Source organism: Atheta coriaria, unplaced genomic scaffold (assembly GCF_025399875.1).
Source record: "Atheta coriaria isolate IRGN ID8LTWV9N9 unplaced genomic scaffold, Caltech_Dcor_3.1 hic_scaffold_8_pilon, whole genome shotgun sequence".
Classification (NCBI taxonomy): domain Eukaryota; kingdom Metazoa; phylum Arthropoda; class Insecta; order Coleoptera; family Staphylinidae; genus Dalotia; species Dalotia coriaria.
The window spans coordinates 8,055,973-8,079,533 of NW_027045450.1; the positions used below are offsets into that span (position 1 = coordinate 8,055,973).

The 23,561-nt window shown below is 36.3% G+C and overlaps 4 protein-coding genes and 1 long non-coding RNA gene across 5 annotated transcripts; 3 read left to right on the forward strand and 2 right to left on the reverse strand.

Moving 5' to 3' along the window:
* Nucleotides 1-2,702: 2,702 nt before the first annotated feature.
* On the forward strand, nucleotides 2,703-4,013 carry LOC135796961 (NAD-dependent protein deacylase-like). Its single transcript, XM_065309098.1, has 5 exons — nucleotides 2,703-3,146; nucleotides 3,206-3,420; nucleotides 3,473-3,612; nucleotides 3,669-3,819; nucleotides 3,877-4,013. Exons 1-5 carry the CDS (start codon nucleotides 2,826-2,828, stop codon nucleotides 3,932-3,934), a joined length of 885 nt encoding a protein of 294 aa, XP_065165170.1. The 5' UTR covers nucleotides 2,703-2,825; the 3' UTR covers nucleotides 3,935-4,013.
* LOC135796960 (E3 ubiquitin-protein ligase Rnf220-like) lies at nucleotides 3,940-5,551 on the reverse strand. Its single transcript, XM_065309097.1, has one exon. It carries the CDS (start codon nucleotides 5,172-5,174, stop codon nucleotides 4,155-4,157), a length of 1,020 nt encoding a protein of 339 aa, XP_065165169.1. The 5' UTR covers nucleotides 5,175-5,551; the 3' UTR covers nucleotides 3,940-4,154.
* Nucleotides 5,552-5,815: 264 nt separating this feature from the next.
* Nucleotides 5,816-7,825, reverse strand: BNIP3 (BCL2 interacting protein 3). Its single transcript, XM_065309100.1, has 3 exons — nucleotides 7,456-7,825; nucleotides 6,867-7,117; nucleotides 5,816-6,807 (listed from the first exon to the last, which is right to left on the reverse strand). Exons 1-3 carry the CDS (start codon nucleotides 7,499-7,501, stop codon nucleotides 6,562-6,564), a joined length of 543 nt encoding a protein of 180 aa, XP_065165172.1. The 5' UTR covers nucleotides 7,502-7,825; the 3' UTR covers nucleotides 5,816-6,561.
* A 3,918-nt stretch (nucleotides 7,826-11,743) lies between these two features.
* Nucleotides 11,744-19,553, forward strand: Ino80 (chromatin-remodeling ATPase INO80). The gene is made up of 15 exons (XM_065309610.1): nucleotides 11,744-12,069; nucleotides 12,122-12,765; nucleotides 12,828-13,162; nucleotides 13,240-13,538; nucleotides 13,601-13,716; nucleotides 13,771-13,946; nucleotides 14,038-14,240; nucleotides 14,306-14,834; nucleotides 14,895-15,636; nucleotides 15,698-15,865; nucleotides 18,051-18,312; nucleotides 18,377-18,459; nucleotides 18,542-18,758; nucleotides 18,976-19,077; nucleotides 19,155-19,553. Exons 1-15 carry the CDS (start codon nucleotides 11,883-11,885, stop codon nucleotides 19,472-19,474), a joined length of 4,383 nt encoding a protein of 1,460 aa, XP_065165682.1. The 5' UTR covers nucleotides 11,744-11,882; the 3' UTR covers nucleotides 19,475-19,553.
* A 1,543-nt stretch (nucleotides 19,554-21,096) lies between these two features.
* On the forward strand, nucleotides 21,097-22,868 carry LOC135797161 (uncharacterized). Its single transcript, XR_010549476.1, has 2 exons — nucleotides 21,097-22,443; nucleotides 22,559-22,868. It is a non-coding gene; the product is annotated as an uncharacterized lncRNA (long non-coding RNA).
* Nucleotides 22,869-23,561: the final 693 nt, after the last annotated feature.

A 23,561-nucleotide genomic window follows, 5' to 3' on the forward strand; every position in this document is an offset into this window, starting at 1 on the left:
ATTATGAAAGATTGGAAAATTCTCTATCAGATCAAAATATAAAATAATTATATTTCCTAAAGTAAAAGGTCGAAAAACGCGACTAAAAGAGCTAAAAATTGACATTTTGCAATTTTTGCCCATTTTATTCAATCGCGAATATCTCGTAAACTAAAAGAGATAAATAAGATCTGATCGCAGCGTCTTAATCTACGGACTATTCTCTATCAGATAGGATAGTTAAAACAGAAATCTGAGAGATGAAATTTTAATTCTTAAGAAAAAATTGTCAAGGGGGGGTGCTTGATACTTTTTTTCGACGATTTTCAATAATTAATATCTCTTAAACTAAAAGCGATAGGAACCAACAAATTGCAGATTATGAAAGATTGGAAAATTCTCTATCAGATCAAAATATAAAATAATTGTATTTCCTACAGTAAAAGGTCGAAAAACGCGACTAAAAGAGCTAAAAGTGACATTTTTCAATTTTTGCCTATTTTATTCAATCGCGAATATCTCGTAAACTAAAAGAGATAAATAAGATCTGATCGCAGCGTCTTAATCTACGGACTATTCTCTATCAGATAGGATAGTTAAAACAGAAATCTGAGAGATGAAATTTTATTTCTTAAGAAAAAATTGTCAAGGGGGGGTGCTTGATACTTTTTTTCGACGATTTTCAATAATTAATATCTCTTAAACTAAAAGCGATATGAACCAACAAATTGCAAATTATGAAAGATTGGAAAATTCTCTATCAGATCAAAATATAAAATAATTGTATTTCCTACAGTAAAAGGTCGAAAAACGCGACTAAAAGAGCTAAAAAGTGACATTTTTCAATTTTTGTCCATTTTATTCAATCGCGAATATCTCGTAAACTAAAAGAGATAAATAAGATCTGATCGCAGCGTCTTAATCTACGGACTATTCTCTATCAGATAGGATAGTTAAAGCGCCGGCATCTTTTGCGCTAAAAATTAAAATATCGGCTAATCGGAACAAATAATCGATTAATATTACTTACGATTAATCTTCTTCGGTATCGTACGCAGTTGTAATTCATGGATTTTAAACATTCCGTTCGCGATATATTCCGGAATAAAACACAAAACACTTAATATTAAAAGTCGTCGTTTACCGAATTAAAGTTGCCCGAAACATGGCGGACACACATCGCCATAATACACCACACAAGCCATAGATATCAGAGGCAAGTGAAAGACACCCGGCGACGGCGAACGACAAAGTATTACTGGCCGAATGCAACTAACGTAAGTTCTAACGCAGCGCGTGAGTTCGCACGGCACACAGGTTCAAGAATGTAAACAAACAACTGATAAGAACTCGATTGGCTGCACAAAATCGCGTGATCTCACACGGGACACGCATCTAACTCTACCACAAACAAACAACTGGTCGCAATATTGCGCTTCGATTTTAGTGCAAATATGTGTATTCTAGCGACAACTAGTGTCACGTTATGGTATTATATTTAAGTTTGATTGTACGCGCAGTACCAATACGCATATGGCCTTGCATATCCATTTACCTATTCGCAATATGGCATCGCATATTTTCAAAACGCATTTTTCAGTTACTTTAAAACCGTTTGTAGAGTTGAAATGTTTACTTAATTATACAATTTAAAAATACTGATAAGAATTACACTTCGTTGCTTCCATAAACAAAATAAATTGTAAATTTGTACTTTAATGACGCTTACGGTAGTAAATATGTAACGAAAATATTAATTTATACACAAAACAAGTCTACAAAACTTCGTATAAAACTTCCCTGCTAAGCTTATACATCCCACTAAACTTTAAAAATATATCAGCAACATGAACGCATTGCAAAGAAAAATACCAATATCGCACATTACAAAACAACAATTATCATTAACATGGCTGAAACAATCCGATAACATAGCAGAAGCAGCATTAGATTTTCTTAAAACACATTACTTACCAAATGAACCAATAAGCAAATCCATCGGTTTAAGAAACAATCCCAACGATTGCCAAGTAATCGACCGCTTCTTTAACAATTGTTTGCAGTCAGACTCTTCAGTAGTGGTAACAAATAAACAAAATGGACAGCTAGTAGGCGTATTTTTAAGTTACGTCGCTAAACGAAAGAAAACTTCTAAAGCAGATTACGTAGATTGGTCCACACAAGGATTGAAACCAAGTGTTAAACATGACATCTACATCAAAACAGTGGAAAATAAATTAGAAGAAATGAATTTGTTTAATAAATTTCCAAAAGCTGAAACTATAATGGAACATATGTACGGGGCAACGCATCCAGATTGGCTTAAAGCAGGAGTTGCCAAATCTGCTGTAGAATATGTAAAGTAAGATATAGTTATAAACAAAATTCTAAATACTAAATAAGTTACTTAAAAATGTTTACCTTTTTAGAGACGTTATTGCACCGCAACTTAAATGTGATATACTTTACGCACTCAGTACAAGTTCCTACAGTGCGCGACTTGTTCAAAACTTAGGTTATTCTGAATATTGGAGGATTAATTTGGATGAAATCAAAGATAATAGGCTTAAAAATCCGTTCTTAAACGTCGAACCACCGCACAAGAGTATTATTTGCAGTATTTATGAAGTTAAACACAAGCAAACTTAATCTAGGATCATATAAATAAATGAATGTAGAAAAACTAACCTCTGTATAGACTCGTATAGAGTATAAAGCTCTCACTGGCTACCTGAATAAACTTCCATGTCCTTTGATATTACTATCCACTTTTAACCTTCCTCTTGAATTGTTTTGTTTCTAAAACATTGAAAATTACAATTAGCAAGTAAAATTCAAGTATATGGATGGCATTTTCAGCAGTGTCATCGAAACTTGGACTGTTGGGTCAAACCACAAAACTCTGCACTACAATGTCCAAGTGTAAATATTCAGACTACGCGCAGTTTTCAAAGATTCTCGCCGAATCAAAAAACATAATCGCACTTACGGGAGCTGGTGTATCCGCTGAATCCGGTATTCCTGTCTTCCGTGGTCCTGGTGGTTTCTGGCGCACGCACAGAGCAACAGATCTAGCAACCCCACAAGCATTCAGAGCAAATCCTGCACTTGTCTGGGAGTTTTACCATTATCGCCGAACAGTTGCGTTTAATTGCCAACCAAATCCAGTAAGAAATAAATAAAATCTAAAATAAATAAATTATAATATTAAGTTGCAATTTTTAAGGCGCATATAGCTTTAGCAGAGTTAGAAAAGAACTGCTCAGCTAATGGAAAAACTTTACATGTAATTACACAAAATGTGGATGGTCTGCACATTGTTGCAGGATCACAAAATGTTTTAGAACTGCATGGATCTCTAAGAAAAGTGATTTGCACAAAGTGCAAACACATTGATGTAAATATAGATCAACCAATTTGCAAAGCATTAGAAGGAAGAGGGTAAAACTCAATAAACATGCATTAAAAATAATTTAACCAGAAAAAATTGTAGAGATCCTAATTTAAAGGATGCTAACTTACCAATTATACCAAATGAAGAGTTACCAAAATGTAAGAAGTGTAACTCATTGGTTAGACCATACATTGTGTGGTTTGGAGAGAATCTAGATGCTAAAGTTTTACATAAAGCAAGTAAGTTAAAAATATTTATAAAAAAACAATTAAAAATTAAATAACTTAATCCATAGAGGAATTAGTTGAGAATTGTGATTTATGCATGGTGATTGGCACATCGTCAGTGGTATATCCTGCGGCAATGTTTGCTCCACTAGTTGCAGAAAGAGGCAAACCAGTTGCAGAATTCAATCTGAATCAGGAACCAGCTTCAAATGACTTCAGGTATGCATATCTACAACTTAAATTAATATGTACATTATTAATTACAATAATTTTAAGTTTTCATTTTTGTGGACCATGTGGCGAGACTCTCCCCAAGGCACTACAGGTAAACTAATCCTATTGATATTTTCACATGTTTATTGAAAAAGTAAACTGTAGGACTTATTAATATATCACATAATGTGCTGTGAAAATGTACAATTTGTTCAGCAATCATCTAATTTCCACACTTGGGTCCTTCATTTCATCTAATATCAACTCATACACAACTTAAACAAGTATTTTCTGCAATAGAATATATTAATCTAGTAAGATCGTATATCGTGTCAAAAGGTTTACATGTAGATGCGTCGTAGATCCGCCGGCGATGTGATCATGTTACACTGCGGACACAGTTTCTTCGCGCCGAGTGTCTGCAGCCAGCAGATTTCGCAATGCACATGCCAGCAGCATACGGAAATCACCGGCTTTTTGTACCGCTCCATACAAATCAAACATTTGTAAACTTCGGCGTTGTTGCTCTCGCGACTCTCCAGCTCGCGGATGCGATTTTTCAGAGCTTCGATCGTCGGATCTCCTTGTGCTTCACAAGTCAGTTCGTTATCTTCGTCGTCTTCATCAGGTTCATCTCCGGTTCCATCTGCACCTAACACGGCTTTCCGTAGAGCGTCTCTTGCCTTGTCTGCGTCTGGTAGAATAATATCTCGTTCGGAATATTGTGGTGAGCCAAACATTTGGGCATCATCTCCATCGACAACTAAATCTTCATCTTCGTCCGCCATTGTGACAGATGTACCTAGGGAAGTGACACCTCCTTGTAATAATGTGGTTGCTCTTACTCTACTTTGTCCAGCCCATTCGTACTCTTCGAAATTTTCCACGTCGATGTTCTCGTCGCTTTCTTCGCTGGTGTGGCCGTTCTTTCTTAAACACTGCTCTACATGTAGGTTTATCTCTTCAGTGGTTTCTTTATTACAAACAGGGCAGATTACTTCATCGGTTTTTCGCTTCTTGGCTTTGGACTTTTGCCGGCACTGCCGATTCGTCCTCACCTTCTGGTATGTCTCCCACAGTTTGTCCACTCCGTTCTCGTTGTCTTCTCCGTTGAGGCTGTGCGTGGGTGATGTCGACGTAGTGTGATTTGATTTGCCGTTCAGTTTGCTGCGCACGTTGATTTTCTGCAGTTTTTCGATTTCGCAGTGCAAATGTTGATCGGCCTCGTTAGCGCGCAGCGTGCAACTGCAAACTGGGCAGGTGGCCGGGTCTATTTGGCGTTTCTGGCGGCGACAAGCTCGAGCGAAATCATCGAAGACAGCGCCGCTCGTACTAGGAGTTTCGTGCACCGACTGCTCCATAGCGACGGCGCCTAAGCCGGAAAGATACTCACTCAGGCGCGCATGGAGCCGCCGGCGCGTCTTTGCCACTCTGAGGACGCTCGCGGCTGCCTGGACGATGCGATGTTTGCGGATTTCCTCTCGGCAGGGACCTTTTGTGCATATTCGTAGGTTATCTTCGTACGCGTTGACGAGCTAGCCATCGGCAGTGCTTGGTCTTCATCGCTGATACAATCACGCTCGGCGATGAGGTCACCCTCGCTATGATAAACTTAATACCCGGGGGGTGCAAGTAATGTCGGCGTACAACGCACAACGATACAACGCGCAAACAATCGCAATACTTTTCAAACTTCGTCAATAACGATAACAAATGTTCGAACAGGATAAGATACACGCGCGCCGCCACACGCAAAACATTCTAACTAAAAATTAAATACAGAGTGATACACGAACAAAACAACTTGATAAAATTAAATAAATACCAAACAAACGCATTAAACCAAAATATAAACTATACACAACACTGATATTAACAACAACTAATATTCTACTAGTTTAAATATTTAAAAAATAACAAACAATTGTTTTCTATTGATAAATCTAGATCACCCTGTATATATATTTCTGCCAAGTGGGTTGCATAGTTATCAAACAGTATGTTCATGAAAACAAGTGTTCTAGATATAATTCAATCGACATGTCGCACACATTTGAAAAACATTGAAAGTTAATACATAACTCCATAAAAAATTTAATCGAAATTATCATAACACATGGTGCAGCAACCTAACATTTTCTCCTAGTCTACTTATATGCATGTTACAAATGCGATAAAAATTGCACCGAAACGCAAAAAAAATAACTATATATCCATTACTCTATCGTCGATCAATATACAAACGCGTCCCTTATCCTTATCTCCTTAGTACATTACATATACAAACATATGAAAGTAGAAAAAGAAACTTTTGGTCGCGTCAGCTCAGTCCAAAAAGTCGCTCGCGCAAACATTCATTCATTCAGCTTCCGAAAATTTTCACATTGAAGAACAAAAACAAATTAAGTTTCAAAGCATCGCTGCCCTCACGCACTGATTACATACAGTTACAAGAGATATCAATAATTACTTTCTTAATCTTATACTCGATATTGATTCGTCTTCGCTCTCAGTTTTCAACTTTTTGTTTTGTAACCGAAAAGTGGTAAATAATTTTTCTTTTGTAATAAATGATAATCCCCCTGGAGATTTCCCAATGCCCCAATTCTCCATCTAATTGTGTTGTGTGTGTATTGTTTGTTATTGTTATAAAAATCAGTAGGTGTGTGGGTGAGTATGTCCACTTCTTATATTCTTTTTTTTCGCTTTTAAATTATTTGTGTTTGCGCTGGATGCGTATGCGTAAATCTAACGCACTTTAACCGCCGGTACAAAGACGCCGTACTTAGTCAGCCAGATGCCGACGCCGGTGCCGAGGAGCAGCGAGAGCAGATTGGTGAGAAACAGCGTGCAGAGTCCTCGACGCGAGAACACCGAGCTGTCACCAACGCGCGCGTACCGCAGGCTGAGATCACGCTTCGCCGGGCGGAATGCCCAGTTCTTCGGCGGGAGTTGATCGGGGCGGCTGCTCCAATCAATAAAGAAATCACCATCCTAAAATAAAATAATTTTTTATTATTTTTTAAACATAATTTGTTATAATTTACACTTACATCTTTTTGTTCACTATTCATATAGTAACTCTGCCATTCCATGATCATCGGCGTGCCTTGCACAGGACTATTCGGTGGAGATTTCGGACTGCTGCGTGGTGATACCCTGGTAGAGGAATTATTAGACTCTCTTTGTGCCTCCCTCAACAGTCTAATATACTCCTCTCCATTAACATGCGGCGTAACAGACCCGGGGGTACCTCCCTGAGATCCGCTCAATGAAGTGGTGCCCCCAATGTGCACCCAGGACTCTAAAATTAAAACAATTTCAAATTTTGTTTTAAAACACTTTGTATTATAACCCACACACAACAAAGGAAGCAGGAAATTGATTAAAATGTTATTACCCATAGTTTTTAACGATGTATTCCGGTGATAAGCAGTGGTTTATCACCGGTTTCAAGTGCGAAACGTGAATTAACACCCGTGTTTACCGCCGTTCGTGCGCCAGCTGGCGATGTAAACAATCAACAAGCCACGGTGACAGCGCCGCGTCCCGTTCGTATGTGGGTTTTTGCGTTGTACGATTCGCGCGATTCGTACAACGCAAAATGTGCGAAAACGTGCACGAAACGAAGCAGCTACTTGCCTGACTCGCCGAGAAGTTCCTCCAGGCTGGACTTGGTCGATGACATCTTGCCGTACAACGCTTGCAACTGCGAAAAACCGAACACTCACACTTCTTGCACAGAGACAGGATTGGCACACAATGATTTTTGTTGTTTGTCGTCTGAGTTGTAATCACAAATTAATTCACACTCTGTGTCTCAATCGGTGATAATTGGCGTTTGTTGTCTGCTGATATAGCGGTGATGCGCAGTGGAAATGTGGAAAACACGATCGTGTTTTGTTTTGTGTATTGTTTCTTTTTTTTTTGCTGCTGTGTGACGGTGCGTCTCGGTGTCGGTGTACGTGACTCCGGACTGGTGTGCACGCAACAGAGCCAGCAGTGGTGCACAAGCAGCGAGAGTGCTGCGCGCCGCGTTACCACTTCCTTTGTCTCGCGCGAGCGCGCGCCCGTCACAGAGGTCACGTGACCCTGCCGACAGCCAATCACAGCCGTGCGACGAACGCAATCATTGTCCTGCAGCGCGAAAAAATAACATTCGTAAACATTCGCCGGGCGTGCAGTCGTGGGCAAACAAATGAAACACGCTAAATACTGAGCGCAACCAAAAATGACAAACCAAACGAATCAATATTTGTAACTGTATACAGAGACTGGTGAATACTGGACAGCGTGATATCTTATTAATTTTATATCAAATCACATTCAATATGGCGTCTGTTTTTTGTGCTTTGTTTTGTGTAGTCGGGCGAAAAATAAACAAGTCGATAAAATCGCAATGCAAGGACGCGATCGGAGGTGTTTGTCCTCGCTATTTTTACACAAGCCAGGCAATGAATGAACGTTGAAAGCGAAACTTTTTCAACGACATTTGTTTAAAGAGTCTAAACAAACAAACATAAGGATAGTATCCTCTTTAAATATTACTAAGAATAAAACGATGTATTATAAAATGTGCAAATTTGAGTTTTGGTTTGCGCGTGGTGGAATTACATATAGTCGGTAAAATATAACGAGTTAATGCATTCGCGAATTTGTTGTTTATTTTGGTGCGGCGTGACGTCCACGCCGTGTCCACGACACTCCACGCCAACCATTGACACCAATAATTCAGCTGCGCTCCAAAAACGCCCCGGGCCGGATGATTGATAATGTTTGTTAATCGTTTTTCCAACTGTGCGCGCTTACAAAGCCAAAACAAATGAATTTATTGAGTTATACATGTACTTATTTTATATTTACCGTCTCCAATAAATCACATGTGTTTTAAAAGTCTTACTACTGTTAAAATATTGAATCAATATTTCTTAAAATTTTATTCTTTTCTTAAAATTAGTGAAATAAATTTAAAAAAAATTCGAATAGCATATTTGTTAGATATTCTTGGGATCAAAGAATGACTTCATTATAATGCAATAAATATTTATTACCTAATTAAACTTGATAAAAAATTACGTGTCAAATAAATTCGTAGCAAGTCGGAAGTGCAGCAATAAATTCCTGCATGCGCGGTTATTTAACCTTTGTTTGATGCCGGAACCACTTGAAAACAACAAAACTTTTTTTAATTTCAAGTTCGATATGTTGTATCCTTGAAAAACGGTTTGATTCTCGTGATTTATGAGTGGAAAACTTTTAAAATGTAAAAAAAAATATACAAACAGAGTTATTTCTGTACTTTTGGTGCATTTTCCAACTTAAAAAGATTTTTTTCTTCCAAATAAAACTTATTTTAAAAAGAAAAACTTGTGTCAAACAAAAGATAATATTACAATTCTTAAAACAGTATAGATATGTCCTAAAACAACCAGCAAAATAAAATAAATTGATTTTTTTTCAATGAAAATTTTACTTTTTCTGTGAAATCAATATTATTTAATGGAGTTTTTCATTGATTTTCGTAATTTCACAGACTAAACTTAGCACTCTGTACAGACAAGTAAACAAGCAAACGTTTCATACTCGTTTCATATATACATTTGCGCGGTTTTTGTCGCGTTTTTAGCGCTTCATTTACACTTATTGTTGCGAAAGCGGCTCTAGTGCGTACTTAAAATGTGTACGCGAAGAAAATATTATGACAGTCAACATGATCTCATTATTGTTGCCACTAGACACATATAAATGTAACAAAAACAAATATGTAAGTATATCGCACAGAAAAGGAAAACAAAAGATGAGCTTAAACTTAAACTTAACCTCAAAACTATCAACTTAACTATCAAATCTAACTGGATATAGGGGAGAGTAGGTAGAGTAGTAGTAATGCGTAGTAAAGTTAATATTAGTTTATCACATGTGCATACTCGTACATATGTTGATATGGATTAATATTGACACTTATAGATTGTTTAAGTTAAATAAACATGATATACCTATCTATCTAATAACTAGTTTTAAGGAATACTTTTTTAATCTTTTCTTTGAACTATTGTTTGCTGATTCCAGTAATAATAATCTCAAATTTATTTCAAAGAAATGAGAAATGGTAATAATGCACTTTAGCGCCTTAATCATTCTAAATCTCCTACTAAAACTATGATTAAATTATTACACCAACTTTCATCCCTTATTTTACACCCTTCTAATTATATTCTAGCGATAAAAAGTGGCCTATCTCCTAGTTTGACAAATAAGTTGAAACAATGTAAAGTTTCATTAAAATCGGTTCACTAATTTTTGTGCAAAAGAATAACAAACATACAAACATAAAAATCTGCCTTGAAAATGAATGAGGGTTGATATTTATTAATAAATCAAAACAAATATATTTATGAATATTATTTCCCCCAATTCTTTGTGTTTCAAACTACTTTCTCTCACGTAAGCCCAAAATACAGGCCCTTTTCATATTTTTTTGTAATATTATCCCCGATAACAATAATGCGCCTCATGGGCTTGCTAATTCTTACGTTTCCTTGTTCTTTTAAAACTATTTAACGTATAGTTTAAGTGCCAGAATTATTTATTGCTTACGATAAGTCAAAAAAGTATTAAGTACCTATTCAAATATTATCAAAACCACACAAGTAAATTTAAAAAATCCTGCAATAATTTTAAATGTTGAATCATTCATCGATAATGCTCACTTTGCACGATTTCAATATTATGCGTGTCATGGAGTCATGAAATGTGCTCATGAACTCGAAACGAAACCACCGGCATCAGTAGACGCGCCAGAGTAGCAACAGCAATAATGTTTCATATTGCGAGTAGCCGAGATTGCCGCGCACACCGAACACATCGTCGTCCGGAGAGCGAAAAACCAGTTCATTCAACTACCGCTGGCAGGATATATAGTTTTACGCTATATACATTACATACTTGATACTTGCAAACAGGAGGAGACGCGACAGGCACAACCATACACAAATGCCATTTAATCGCAATATTTAAACACATCACAACGTGTGCTTCATGTTCCATTCATATGCATAATTTAATTCTTAATTGGAAATTTAAATTTATATTCTCATCATCACCGCATATCACACAACTCCTCGTATATTCATATTCATTAATATATCATAAGAATAGCATGCACGCAATCAAATTTTTCGCTTTACATGAATTGTTAACATTTAACCCTACGTTATCAAACTGTATTTCGAAATAAAAACGAAATATTATTAAACTATTCTTGATGAGTATTTGTACTTTCACTTTTTCGCATTGAGACTAGTTTTCCTTATCGCGTTTTTGGCGCATGACGCACAACACACAGCGCATCGATACATTAATTCGACGTTGCGAAAACAAAACACTGTGTGTGCTGTGATGCAACCTCGAATAATTTCCTAGATTGTGTTTTAAGCGTATGCGTAAAAAATAACACAACACGGAACCGTTCAAACATAAATGCATAACAAAACAAACGAAATGGATATGATACGAAAAAAAGTAATCGAGACTGACGCAAGGTGTTAACTTACTTAACTACTGTTGTACTGTTTACATCAACACGTATGAATTATTTATCTGCAGATTTATTTGGAACACCGTATCAGCGCGTACACAATAAATTATTAAGTTTTTTTGAGGTGAGCAAACAAAACCAGACAAATGCTACACGACTGGCCACGAAATAAATCCGAATCGGTGTATAGTGCGCCATCTAGCGGCAAACTATTAAACTTATTCATTTAAATGTAAATAAAATCTAAATTATTGCAATAAATACCATAAAAATACTAAAACAATAACTGACAAAAATTTATAATTTATTTTAATATGTTATTTGTTTATATTTGTTCAATATTTGTTTATTTATATCAAAATTTCTATTTTCCCCTGAAAGACGATTTCCCATCTTACATCTAAACAGCATTTCTCAGGTTAAGGTTTGTTTATATAAAAACAATCACCTACAACTTTCCGCAATGGAATAATCCTATATAAAATTGAACAATGCTGTAATTATTGAGATCCCAGTGATTATTACTATAACAATGGACGGCGCAGCACCATCTACGTCGGGTTGTGCGATGCCCTTGCATCTGAAACGCCTTGAAAAGGCTCTGGACATGAAAGTTTTACTCGATGAGTACTCAAAGTGTTCATATTTTGTGGATTCTGATGGTTCTGAGAATGGTTTCGACTCGGATATGAAACTAGACGAAGACGATGACTTTAAAGGTACTTTCAACTTGTTTTGTGATGTTTTTCACATAAAAATTCACATTTTTAGATAGTGATATGGGTGAAAACCCTTTAATCAACATAGAATGCAATGATATTGAACGTTCGTGGCTAGCAGATATACTACAAGAAGAATGTTTGTTAGAACATAGTTCACCAGCTGAAGAATTAAATTTATTGATGAAATTACACATCAAACGAAAAAAGATTGCTGCTCATGCCAGTGCAGAGTTATTAGAGCAGAATATGTATTATGGTACTGGATTATTATCTAATTTTGATAAATATCCAGAGAATAAAAAGACTCAAAGATCTGTGAAGAGAAAAAGAGAGGAGGAGAATAAGAAACAAGCTGTTGAGGTGCAAAATGATGGACATGGTGAACATTCAGACTTTGATTTTGAACAACTTGATCAATCATTGATAGATGAAGATGCAATTAAAGTGGAACCACAAGCACGACCGCATAAAGGTGATTCAAGCAAAAAGAATCAAAAGAAGAAGTTTAAAGATGAAGAATCCAAGAAAAAGTGGGAGGATATGATGTATAATCGTCGAAGAAAATCGTTTTCAAATATGGTGAAGAAAGAAGTTGGTAAACAGCAGAGAGCTAAAGTTAATCGGCATAAAGAAGCTCTGCTGCAGAATAAAAAGATAGCGATGGCGTGTCAGAAAGTGCAAAGAAATAAAGCGGTAAGAATAAATTTTACAATAAAATTTATAAAATATTAATTTAAAATTTAATTTTTCTTTAGTTGCAATCAGCAAGAGTTGTAAAAGAGTTACAATGGCGTATGAAACGCCTGGCACGTGAAAACCTAGCGTATTGGAAGCGATCGAAGCGCGTAGATCGCGAAATTCGTCGTAAACTCGAAAAAGAAGCCGAGGAACAACGTAAAATCGACTATGAATTAGTCGAAGCTAAGCGACAACAACGCAAATTGAACTTTTTGATCACACAGACCGAATTATACGCGCATTTCATGTCGAAAAAGTTAGGAGATTCTTCTCCGGAGGAACAGTTAAGAATATTAAACCAACTGGATGAAGAAAAAATACCTAGATTAGCTGCTATTGATGATTATAACTGGTAATTCATTTAATTTACCTTAATTCACCTAAACTATTAATTTTTTTCTTCATATAATATAAAATATAAATTTTTAGTGATGTAATGAAAGCAAGAGCTATAAGAAATGCCCAAGATGCGTTTCAAAGTGAACGTGCACGTACCAAACAGTTTGATCTGCAGGATAATGAAGAAAGAAGAACTTTGGATGCGGATGATGGCGAGTTTGGCCAGCCGTCGATATTTAAAGGCACATTGAAAGCTTATCAGTTGCGCGGGATGAACTGGTTGGCGAATTTGTACGATCAGGGAATAAGTGGTATTCTTGCTGATGAGATGGGCTTGGGGAAAACTGTGCAGAGTATTGCATTTTTAAGTCATTTGGCTGAAGTTCAAGGCAAGTATTAATATAAAATTAATTTAAAATACGAAAGTTTTAAATTAAAATTTAAATTTTAGATCTCTGGGGACCGTTTTTAGTCATTTGTCCTGCATCTACGCTGCATAACTGGCAGCAGGAGTTTGCGAAATTTGTGTCTGAGTTTAAAGTTGTTCCTTATTGGGGAAATCCTACAGTAAGTTATTTTTTATTATTAAAAATTTTGTTATTTAAAGTTTATTAATTTTAGGATAGAAAAATTTTGCGGCAGTTTTGGAATCAAGACTCTCTGCACACGAAAGAATCAGGTTTTCATGTGGTGATTACAAGTTATCAGATAGTCATCTCTGACGTGAAATATTTCAACCGAATTAAATGGCAATACATGGTATTGGATGAAGCGCAAGCTATAAAAAGCACCAGCAGGTAAACACAATATTTTTCTTTATTTTTTTCTTCGTAAATTAACTTAAATTAACTTCAAAAACCTAAAAAAAACTTTTTTTTAAATTTTTAGTATGCGTTGGAAGACTTTACTAGGCTTCAACTGCCGTAATCGCCTGTTATTATCAGGCACACCTATCCAAAACAGTATGGCGGAGCTCTGGGCCCTTCTACATTTCATCATGCCAACATTATTCGACTCACACGAAGAATTCAACGAATGGTTCTCGAAAGATATCGAAAGTCACGCGGAAAACAAAACCGGAATCGATGAAAGTAAGACTTTTCATTCCATTTTCACCTCAAAATATTAAAATAAATAATAAATTTAATAATTTTAGAACATTTATCAAGACTCCACATGATTCTCAAACCATTCATGTTACGAAGAATCAAAAAAGACGTCGAAAATGAACTCTCTGACAAGATAGAAATCATGGTCTACTGCCCACTGACAACCCGACAGAAGTTATTATACATGGCGTTGAAGCAAAAGATTCACATTGAGGACCTGTTGCATTACACAGTCGGCGGAGGCGATTCACACTCAGTAGATAAAAATTTCACATCGAATCTGATGAATTTAGTCATGCAATTCCGAAAAGTCTGCAATCATCCCGAACTTTTCGAGAGGAGAGACGCAAAGTCACCGATTTACTTACAACCACAAAGTTATACCATTCCATTCATGGTTTATGACATCAATATACCCAAAACAATGCATTTTAAACTCAAGGAAAAGTTTTTGTTTACTAAAGAGTACATACATGAAAATATCACAAATTCAATGAGTTTATTCAGATTCGCGCTTAGTTTAAAACTATCTAGTCAGGAATTGTATGAAATCTTTATGGGAAATGTCTTGGAAAGGTAATAGATGTTAATATAGGTTATGTATGTTAAAATTTTAATATTTTTGTTATTTTTTAGGTGGAAATGTGGTTTTGACTTTGAAAAACGTACGAATCGTGACTACATCCGCTATAACACATCCGAAACCAAAACGGATTTCAGTTTATTAGTGAATTACGCACTGAAATTGCAAATGGCGGAAGTTGCCGGCAGTTTAATCCTACAAAACCTGCTTTTCACCTGGGGTAATGCCGCATCTAAAGTAATCTACGCCCATTTGGAGCATTCCTATCACTCGATGCCGGAAACAGTTGAACATCGTAATATACGCATTAAGAATAAAAATTCTAACCTACAAAACACTAACACGGAGATTAAACTTGAAGAAATTCCGTATATTGAACGAGTTTCGCAGATATTCGAATGTGAACCGACATCATTTCCGCAATTTTTATTCTGTGCGACTCCTAAAGTAACAACGCAACATCCTGCGCTTTATTGTTACTCACGCCGAGCTGCTTATGATTATAAGAGACATGTTGATGATTGGTCATGGAACGCACTTAATTATTACTGGCAGAAATCAAGCGGTGAAGAGTTAACTAAGAAGAAAACGTTGAAATTATCTCTACCGCCGGGACCAGTTGATATTTTACGACCAAGAGCTGGATGGTCGAACATAACCATACCTGATAAAGAAACTTTGGTCACTGATTCAGGGAAATTGTTCGTTTTGGATGGTTTATTGAAGAATTTGAAAGAAAACGGGCATAGAGTGTTGATTTATTCACAGATGACGAAAATGATTGATTTATTAGAGGTAAATATTTAACTTTTGAGGTTATAATGTGTATGAAATTAAAATGGCGGATTTTTTATAGGAATATATGTGGCATAGGCATCATAAATACATGCGCCTTGATGGATCATCGAAAATATCGGAACGGAGAGATATGGTTGCTGATTTTCAAGCGCGCGCGGACATTTTTGTCTTTTTGCTGTCGACGCGAGCGGGCGGATTGGGAATTAATCTGACTGCGGCTGACACTGTAAGTGATTTGTTCGTTGTTTTTGTTTTGAAATTAGATGAATCCGATGGCGATTGTGATTTGGCGATAAATTGTCGCGGCGAGAATGCCCCGAATCGCATATTTGCGCCGCGATGACTAATTGATGCGCTTGATTTATCGACGTGTTTTTGCGCTTATTCGCGGCATGCGCCTAATGCCGCTGGGAGACTCGCAGCGAGCGGTTCTCAGCGATTCCGCGGCATTCTGCGCATACCGTGCGAGCTACCCGCCGAATATTTTATTGCGGGGAAGAACTGGATGAACGAGCACGGACCACGGACGCGCGTCGCACTGTATGCAACCTGTCATACATCATACACAAGTTGTAAATCTAATAGAAAATCAAATAATTTTTTAATTACATCCGCACGCGAGTGTACTTACACGTTAAAGAAAAGATAATTTAATTATTTAACTACTTTTATAACTTTCAAACACAACTTTAGTGTTTTTTTTAAATAAAAAAATTAAATTTAACTGTTTACATTACTTGACCTTGCGTATAGGCAACCAGTAATACAGCAATTCTAAACAAAGTATATACTGAGTGCCACACGAAATAATTCATGATTATTTTAATCTATGCGTGTTAAAAATGTAAATTCTGGAACACTGCACTTGAGAAACCACCCGAACACGTGCGCTCGCGCCGCGCTGGCAGGAAATGGTGCGTCGGGACGTCTTTCCACTCGGTCTCCGCCCCGCCGTCCCCGATTCCTCGCGCGCTTCCGGCTTATTATTACACACGCACCACTCTCTATTGAAGCGGCGAAGAAAGTGCACATTGCACCTACTTGTACACGTGCATTATCATTATCCCATCGTCTCAACAGCTTTTGAAATGATATTCGAATCGAGTGCCATCAGCTCGGCACTCAGCGTTTCATGTTGTGCAGCATTACAATATCTAGATTTAGATGTAGATTTATGCCGCCATTTTAAATAATTTGACTTTGGTTGGTGTTTAGTTTGTTATTTTGTTAAGTTGGTGAGAAACGGGTGAGTTTTAGGGTTGCGCACTCGAAACAAATTTGAAAAATGTACGTTTTTGGCCTGGGGTCTGGGCCCGGGAATGCCGAAAATCTTTTTGTCCGTGCGACAGTCGCGGCGCGCGCGGAATGTCGAGAGTTTTATTCGTTCGCACGCGGATTCACGACGCCAACGATTTTCACATCCGACCGAATGCGGTGTCATTTTTGTCTTTTATAGAACTACTGGTTTGTATTTTTAAAGGGGTATAAGTTCAGAGTATGAAATCGTAGAATTTTGGGTGAATTATTATTAAAAAGCGAATTTACAGGAGAATAATTATCGTCAATTGAAAAATTTGTACTCATAGTGGGTAGCGAGTAATGAGAGGTTATGTTAATGGATGAAAATACATTTAACCTCAAATTTTCGGAAAATTTGTTATAACTTGGAAAGTAATAGAGCTAGATAAATGATTCTTTTATGAAATTGTAGATCTAAATGTGCTTTATAATATGAACAAAGATCCAATTGTTGCTAAATGTATTTTGGGAGTTATTTGAATTTAAACGTGCAAATTTAATGCAAAAATTAAATTTTTGGGTTAAAAACGCAAGAAAAACTCGTCTTTACTTCAGTTTTTTGAGAAAATCTTCTAAAAATAAGTTTCCTAATGAAGTTTTAAAATAATAACAAGTTTTTCATTAGATTTTAACCTTTTTTGAAGCTGTACAACCCGAAATACTTAGCAAATCATTAAAAAACCTCAATTTTTAACGAAATCTTCCACAAATATCAAGAAAAAACAATCCACCAGCACTTTTCTATTACCCATAACCAGTAAATTTACCACAATTCCAAAGACTTAGATAATTTATAGCCGTAAGAATTATCTATTCCGGTTAGATGAACCAGAAGAAGTAATTCAACTGTGCGCCACTGAGATAAGCCTGAATTGAATCCCTCGCGAACGCCTCGAATCTTACAGCGTAAGAGAAAAGAAAGCGGCGAATATAAGAAGCGCGAGCGCACTCGGGCGGAAGTTAGGAAATGAGGGAAATTGAAACGATGAGCGTTCATTGTTCGCCTCCGAATGTCATACAATGGGTTAATGGACCCACTAGGGTGAAAGCTAGCACAAGCGAACATAAAAAAAGAAGAAATTTCCAACATTTTTTATTTTTGATTATTCTAGGTGATATTTTACGACAGCGACTGGAATCCTACCGTGGATCAACAAGCGATGGACAGGGCACATCGTCTTGGTCAAACGAAACAAGTCACTGTGTATCGACTCATATGCAAAGGATCTATTGAAGAAAGAATTCTACAACGCGCGCGGGAAAAGTCAGAAATTCAAAATTTGGTTATTAGTGGCGGTAGTTTTAAACCAGAAACATTGAAGCCTAAAGAAGTGGTGTCTTTGTTGTTGGATGATGAAGAAATCGAAATGAAATGTAAGAATTAACCAATCTAAACATAACCTAACTTATAACCTAATATTTTTACGAATTTATGTAGATCGTCAAAAGGCCGAGGAGAGAAAGGCGATTGAAGATATGCGCGAGCTCGATCGGAAGCGAAAATACGCCAACGCCCAAAAGGTTAGATATTTTTTTTAGTTATAATTTATTTAATAAACAAATGTATTGTTTTACGGAGCTATGTTTCTATTGTTCGCAATAGGCTGCCGCTTCGAGCGCTGCTCTACAACTCGCGAGTGCCAATGCAGAAGCTGCCAAACCGATGAAAATTAAAATCGAGGAAGGCGTGGACGATCAACTGCTTAGCGTGGATTCTGTGATGAGTTCACCGCACAGTGAAACTTCAGCGGATGTTAACAACTCGGATGATTTCACGGATAATAGTTTACTTGATGTTGATACATGGGAAACACCCACAAGTAAGTTTTTTCTTCTACTTTTACTTTTAAAACGAGTTTCGGGACGTGAAAAGTTGTATTTTAGTCACGGGCGTGACTAAAATACTTTAAGAGATAAAATAGAAAATACCAAACGTGGTTAAAGTGCCATTTAGCACACGGGATACTAAATATGTCATTATTCCACTTAAAACCTCAAAAATTGCTAAATTTTCTTTGTTTTTCATTATAAAAATAGAAATCTTTGGATCTTATTCACCAAGTATGAAAATGCGTAACATCCCACGTGGATCAACCAAACGTGGACGTCCGAGAGGCTCAAGAAGAATACCACCTTTAGGTAAAACCAAATTAAATTAAATTAAAACTTATATTAAAAGATATTAAATATCTTTTTTTTCTTTTGAATCTCTACAGAGACAGGTAGCACAACACCGGAACCAACAACCTCGAGTACCACTCCACCTTCGATAGGTGTAGGTTCAGGTTTAGGCTATGAACCGCCCACGGCGTGGCAGACGATGCCGAGCTTACCCTCGGCCGGAAGCTGCTCCTCGATGCGCCGCGGTCCAGGCCGCCCGCGGCTCAAACCAGGCGGGCCGCCTGCCAACGTGGGCGCCAGGGGGTTGTACAAGCCGCGCAAGCCGGCGAAACCCTTACCGGTGCCACTTCCAGGCGATGCCAACACGTCTACTTCGTATTCTTTCTTTAATATCACGCCAAAAGAGCAGGAATGATGTGTGTTTGATTTGTAATCATGGATGTAGTAATATTATTCGATTTGTCTCTGTGTTTTTCATTAAAATATCAAAAATTTCTTTGATTTTGTTGATTAATTTTGTTTTTTTGTGTGAAATTAGTGTGAAAAAGTGGAATTTTTGTTATTTTCGATTTATATTTATGAATTATGACTATAACTGACTAATTGCGACGTGTAATTATAGTTTATATCATCAACTCATTAACTTTCGCTTTGTTCAACGTATTTTTTCTCTTTTTGCTTCTTTTTTTAATCGTTTTGCTTGTTGTTTGGAGCGAAATGTAATGCACGCGATGGCAGCATGAATGTGTACCAAGGTAAGGTTATTACACTGATTTCGGCGGCGCATAATAAAATAATTACGCACTTTTATTATTATGATATGCACAATAACGGCGCGCAGTTATTTCCGCCAGCGCGGCGCGCCGTTTTTCCCATGATGAGCCCCGCAATTTGTGCCCCTCGGACTTTCTATTTGCAATTTTAATAATTCAGCTACTTGCGGCGCTACTGTGCCTACTGCCGCATCACAAAACACGTAATTGTAACAGTTCATTATAGACAAATTGCACTTTAATGTCGAATTATTACTTCTCGCGCAATCATTTGATTCCAATTTGATTTTGACCACTTTGGTTTGAAAATTGTGAGGTTATGTCAGCTGATATTTACAACTTTTAATTCTAAAGATTACTTTTCAATCCGACTGATACGCAGGTTGAATTATATATCGGACGGAAGGTAATTTAATAAAGGAAAGATTTTTAACACTTACAGTTATTATCTCGAAGTCCATTGTTGTTTAAACTCTATTTTAAGTTGAACGGGATTTGATCGTTGCACCACTGACTTATTACTTGCATAGGCAACCGCATATACAGCAAATATAACCAAAAAAGTTACTATTGTCGTAAATAGTAACTTTTCAATCAGACAAGTGATCAAGTTGAATTATATGTTAAAAAGAATATAATTTAATATATTGATGATTTTTAACACTTACAGGTATTATCTCGAGGTTTATCGTTGTTTAAACTCGATTTTAAGTTGGACGTGACACGATTGCGTCACTACTTACTAATAATACTTGCATAGGCAACCACACATACATCAAAAATAACCAAAAAGTTACTATATCTGCAACAGTAACTTTTCAAGCAGACTAGGGAGCAAATTGAGTTATACATTTATACTCAAACAAGTTTTCAATCCGAATAGTATGCACGTTGAATTATATCTTCGACGAAAGATAATTTAATTGTTTATAGATTTATATCACTTACAGTTATTATCTCGAAGATCTTCTTTGTTAAAACTTGATTTTACGTTGTACTTGACACGATTGCGTCACTACTTCACAATGACAATTGCATAGGCAACCAAGCATACACAAAATCTAACTAAAAACTATACTGAATGTTTCAAACACATTAATGAAAAAATATGAGTTTTTTATCCGCAGAACTGAAACGTTGCATTGTCTATATTGGTTTTAAACATCGTTCTAAATTTACACCGCCGTCTGGCCACGTGATCTTGAGCGTCGCGACGCCCGATGGCAAGACGCGCGCGGCCAGCGCTCAGTGTTTGACCGCGCGAGGTAGCGTCGCGGCGTGCGAAAATGCCTAAACCAGCACAATCCCGCGCCCGTGTGCTAAATTTACCTCGATCTGTCAAAACAATTCGGGATTTATTTATAACCGAATTGATTTCGTGAAATCCGCATCGAATTCCGCGTGCAGTTTTTGGAAAGTGCGCGCGCGCAACAAATTGAAAGTCTAATCATAATCCACCTTGTGTAATACTCAACCAAAGCGCAAGAATTTCGAAAATATTCATATGTGGACTTAAGTAAACTCAAGCAAAACCAGAAACTTGGTTATGTTGTGCGTGTGCGCGTTAACTAAGTGTGTAATAACAAATTGAGTGCATGTTTTTGGGAATAATTACACAATTTCGAACGAAGACAAAGGAATGTAAGTTATTAGGAAAGAAATTCGGTGATTTTATTCTTTTGTCGTCAAGACTTGGTTAAAAATACAACTGAAGCTTTCTTGGTGGCTTGAAAGGCAAACGTCTTTTAACAGGCGTTTAACTCTCGATGTTCACACGCTAATTTCGTGGACGGCGACGAAACTCGGACGAGATTTTTTTCGCTTCTTTCTTTTTTTTTTTGCTGCGGCGGTTGTGTGGCGTGTTGAAAGGACGTTCGCCGCGCGGTTAATTTGCATAAAAAACGTTTTTAATCACATTTCTCTGGCCCAAACGTAAATTGTATATTATTAAGTTATTGTTGGGTTGCCATCTTTGCAACAATTGCTGATTGTCGAGGTGGGACACTGGATATACTTGAGTTTTGATTGTTGCAAAGTTTTGAGCTACTTTTTATGTGAATTATGCTTAAAATTAACGTTTCACGAACAAAAACTTTTGTGAAATGCATAAAACTGGTTGGATTTATGACAGATGTCAAAAATATTTCATTTGACAGCATAAAAATGGTTAAATTTAATATTTTTACAAAAAAATTGATTAATTTGATCGAGTAATGAGAGGTTATGTAGATGTCTGAAAGTATAGCTAACCTCAAATTTTCGAAAAATTTGTTATAACTCGGAAAGTAATAATGCTAGAGAAACGATTTTTTTTTTAATTGTAGATCTTAATGTGCTTTATAAAGTGAGATATGAGCCGTTTATTTTGAAAGTGACCTAACTCCGTTTTTTAAATTTTTGCCGGTTACCATGGTTACATGTACAACTTCATGTTATTTATCAGTGACGCATTTCAGATTGCTTATATTCAGAGAAAATACGGTACATTTTTTACACATAAGTTTTCCGAATTAATTGAATAACTGAGCCGTGCAGTTTGAAAGTGGCCTAACTCCATTTATAGTTACATCAAGATATTTACTATTGATAATGTCGGAAAGCAGCGATGAAGGTAATTTCAATTAATTAGTATTTACAAGTTCACCTTATTTTTGGGACAATTGCGTTGGTTAATTAACCTGTACGTTTAATTAATATAAAACTTAAAATTTAATATTAAATTATAGAAATTATTGCACCTATGAGGAAGAAGAGAAGAAGACCACTTAGTTCAAATAGTGAAGAAGAAATAGTAATTAATAATTTAAAAAAAAGCGAATAAGAAAAAGAATTATAGAACAATATTCCTCGTCAGAGGATGAAGATTCAAATAACAATGGAGAAAAGAGTGATGCACCATATATCTAAAAAGTGCGAAAGATTAAACAGAATTCAGGAAAAAGATATTGCAGTCAAACCGGAAGTATTGTTCAAGAAAAAAATTTCGAAAACAAAGATTGTGGTTGTCGGAATGCGTGCACAAAAAATTATAATGAAGAAGAAAGAAAGAATATTTTTGAGAAGTTTTGGGGTTTGGCAGACTTTAACAAACAAAATGTATTACTTCACGAAGCTGTCTGTGAAACGAAGACGTTTTGTTTTTCAATTTGAAACATCTTAAATTATGTTGAATGGACTTGGGCATCCTCAAATTTTATAATGAATCGGGCTGTTAATTTTGAAAGTGGCCCAACTCCATTCTTGATAAGGAAACGCACGTTATTTACTTAATAATTGCCACTATTTTAACAGGAACTTTAAATTTAACATCCTTAGATACGCTTAAGCAGTATGACTCCTTAGTATCTTATACCTATATTTTTAAATTCATTGGAACGCAAAACTTTCAATATCTCGATTTGAAGATAAATGGAGTTAGGCCACTTTCAAAATAAGCGGCTCATATATTCAAATTATTGCTAAATTTGCTTTGGGAGTTATTTGAGTTTAAAAGTGCAAATTTAATGCAAACAATTAAATTTTCGGGTTAAAAACACAAGAAAAACTCGTGTTTACTTCAGTTTTTTGAGAAAATCTTCTAAAAAAAGTTTACTAATGAAGTTTTAAAATATTAACAAGATTTTATAAGATTATAAGATTATTATGCTTAAAATTAACGTTTCACGAACAAAAACTTTTGTGAAATAAATAAAGACATGTTAAATTTATGACAGATGTCAAAAATATTTC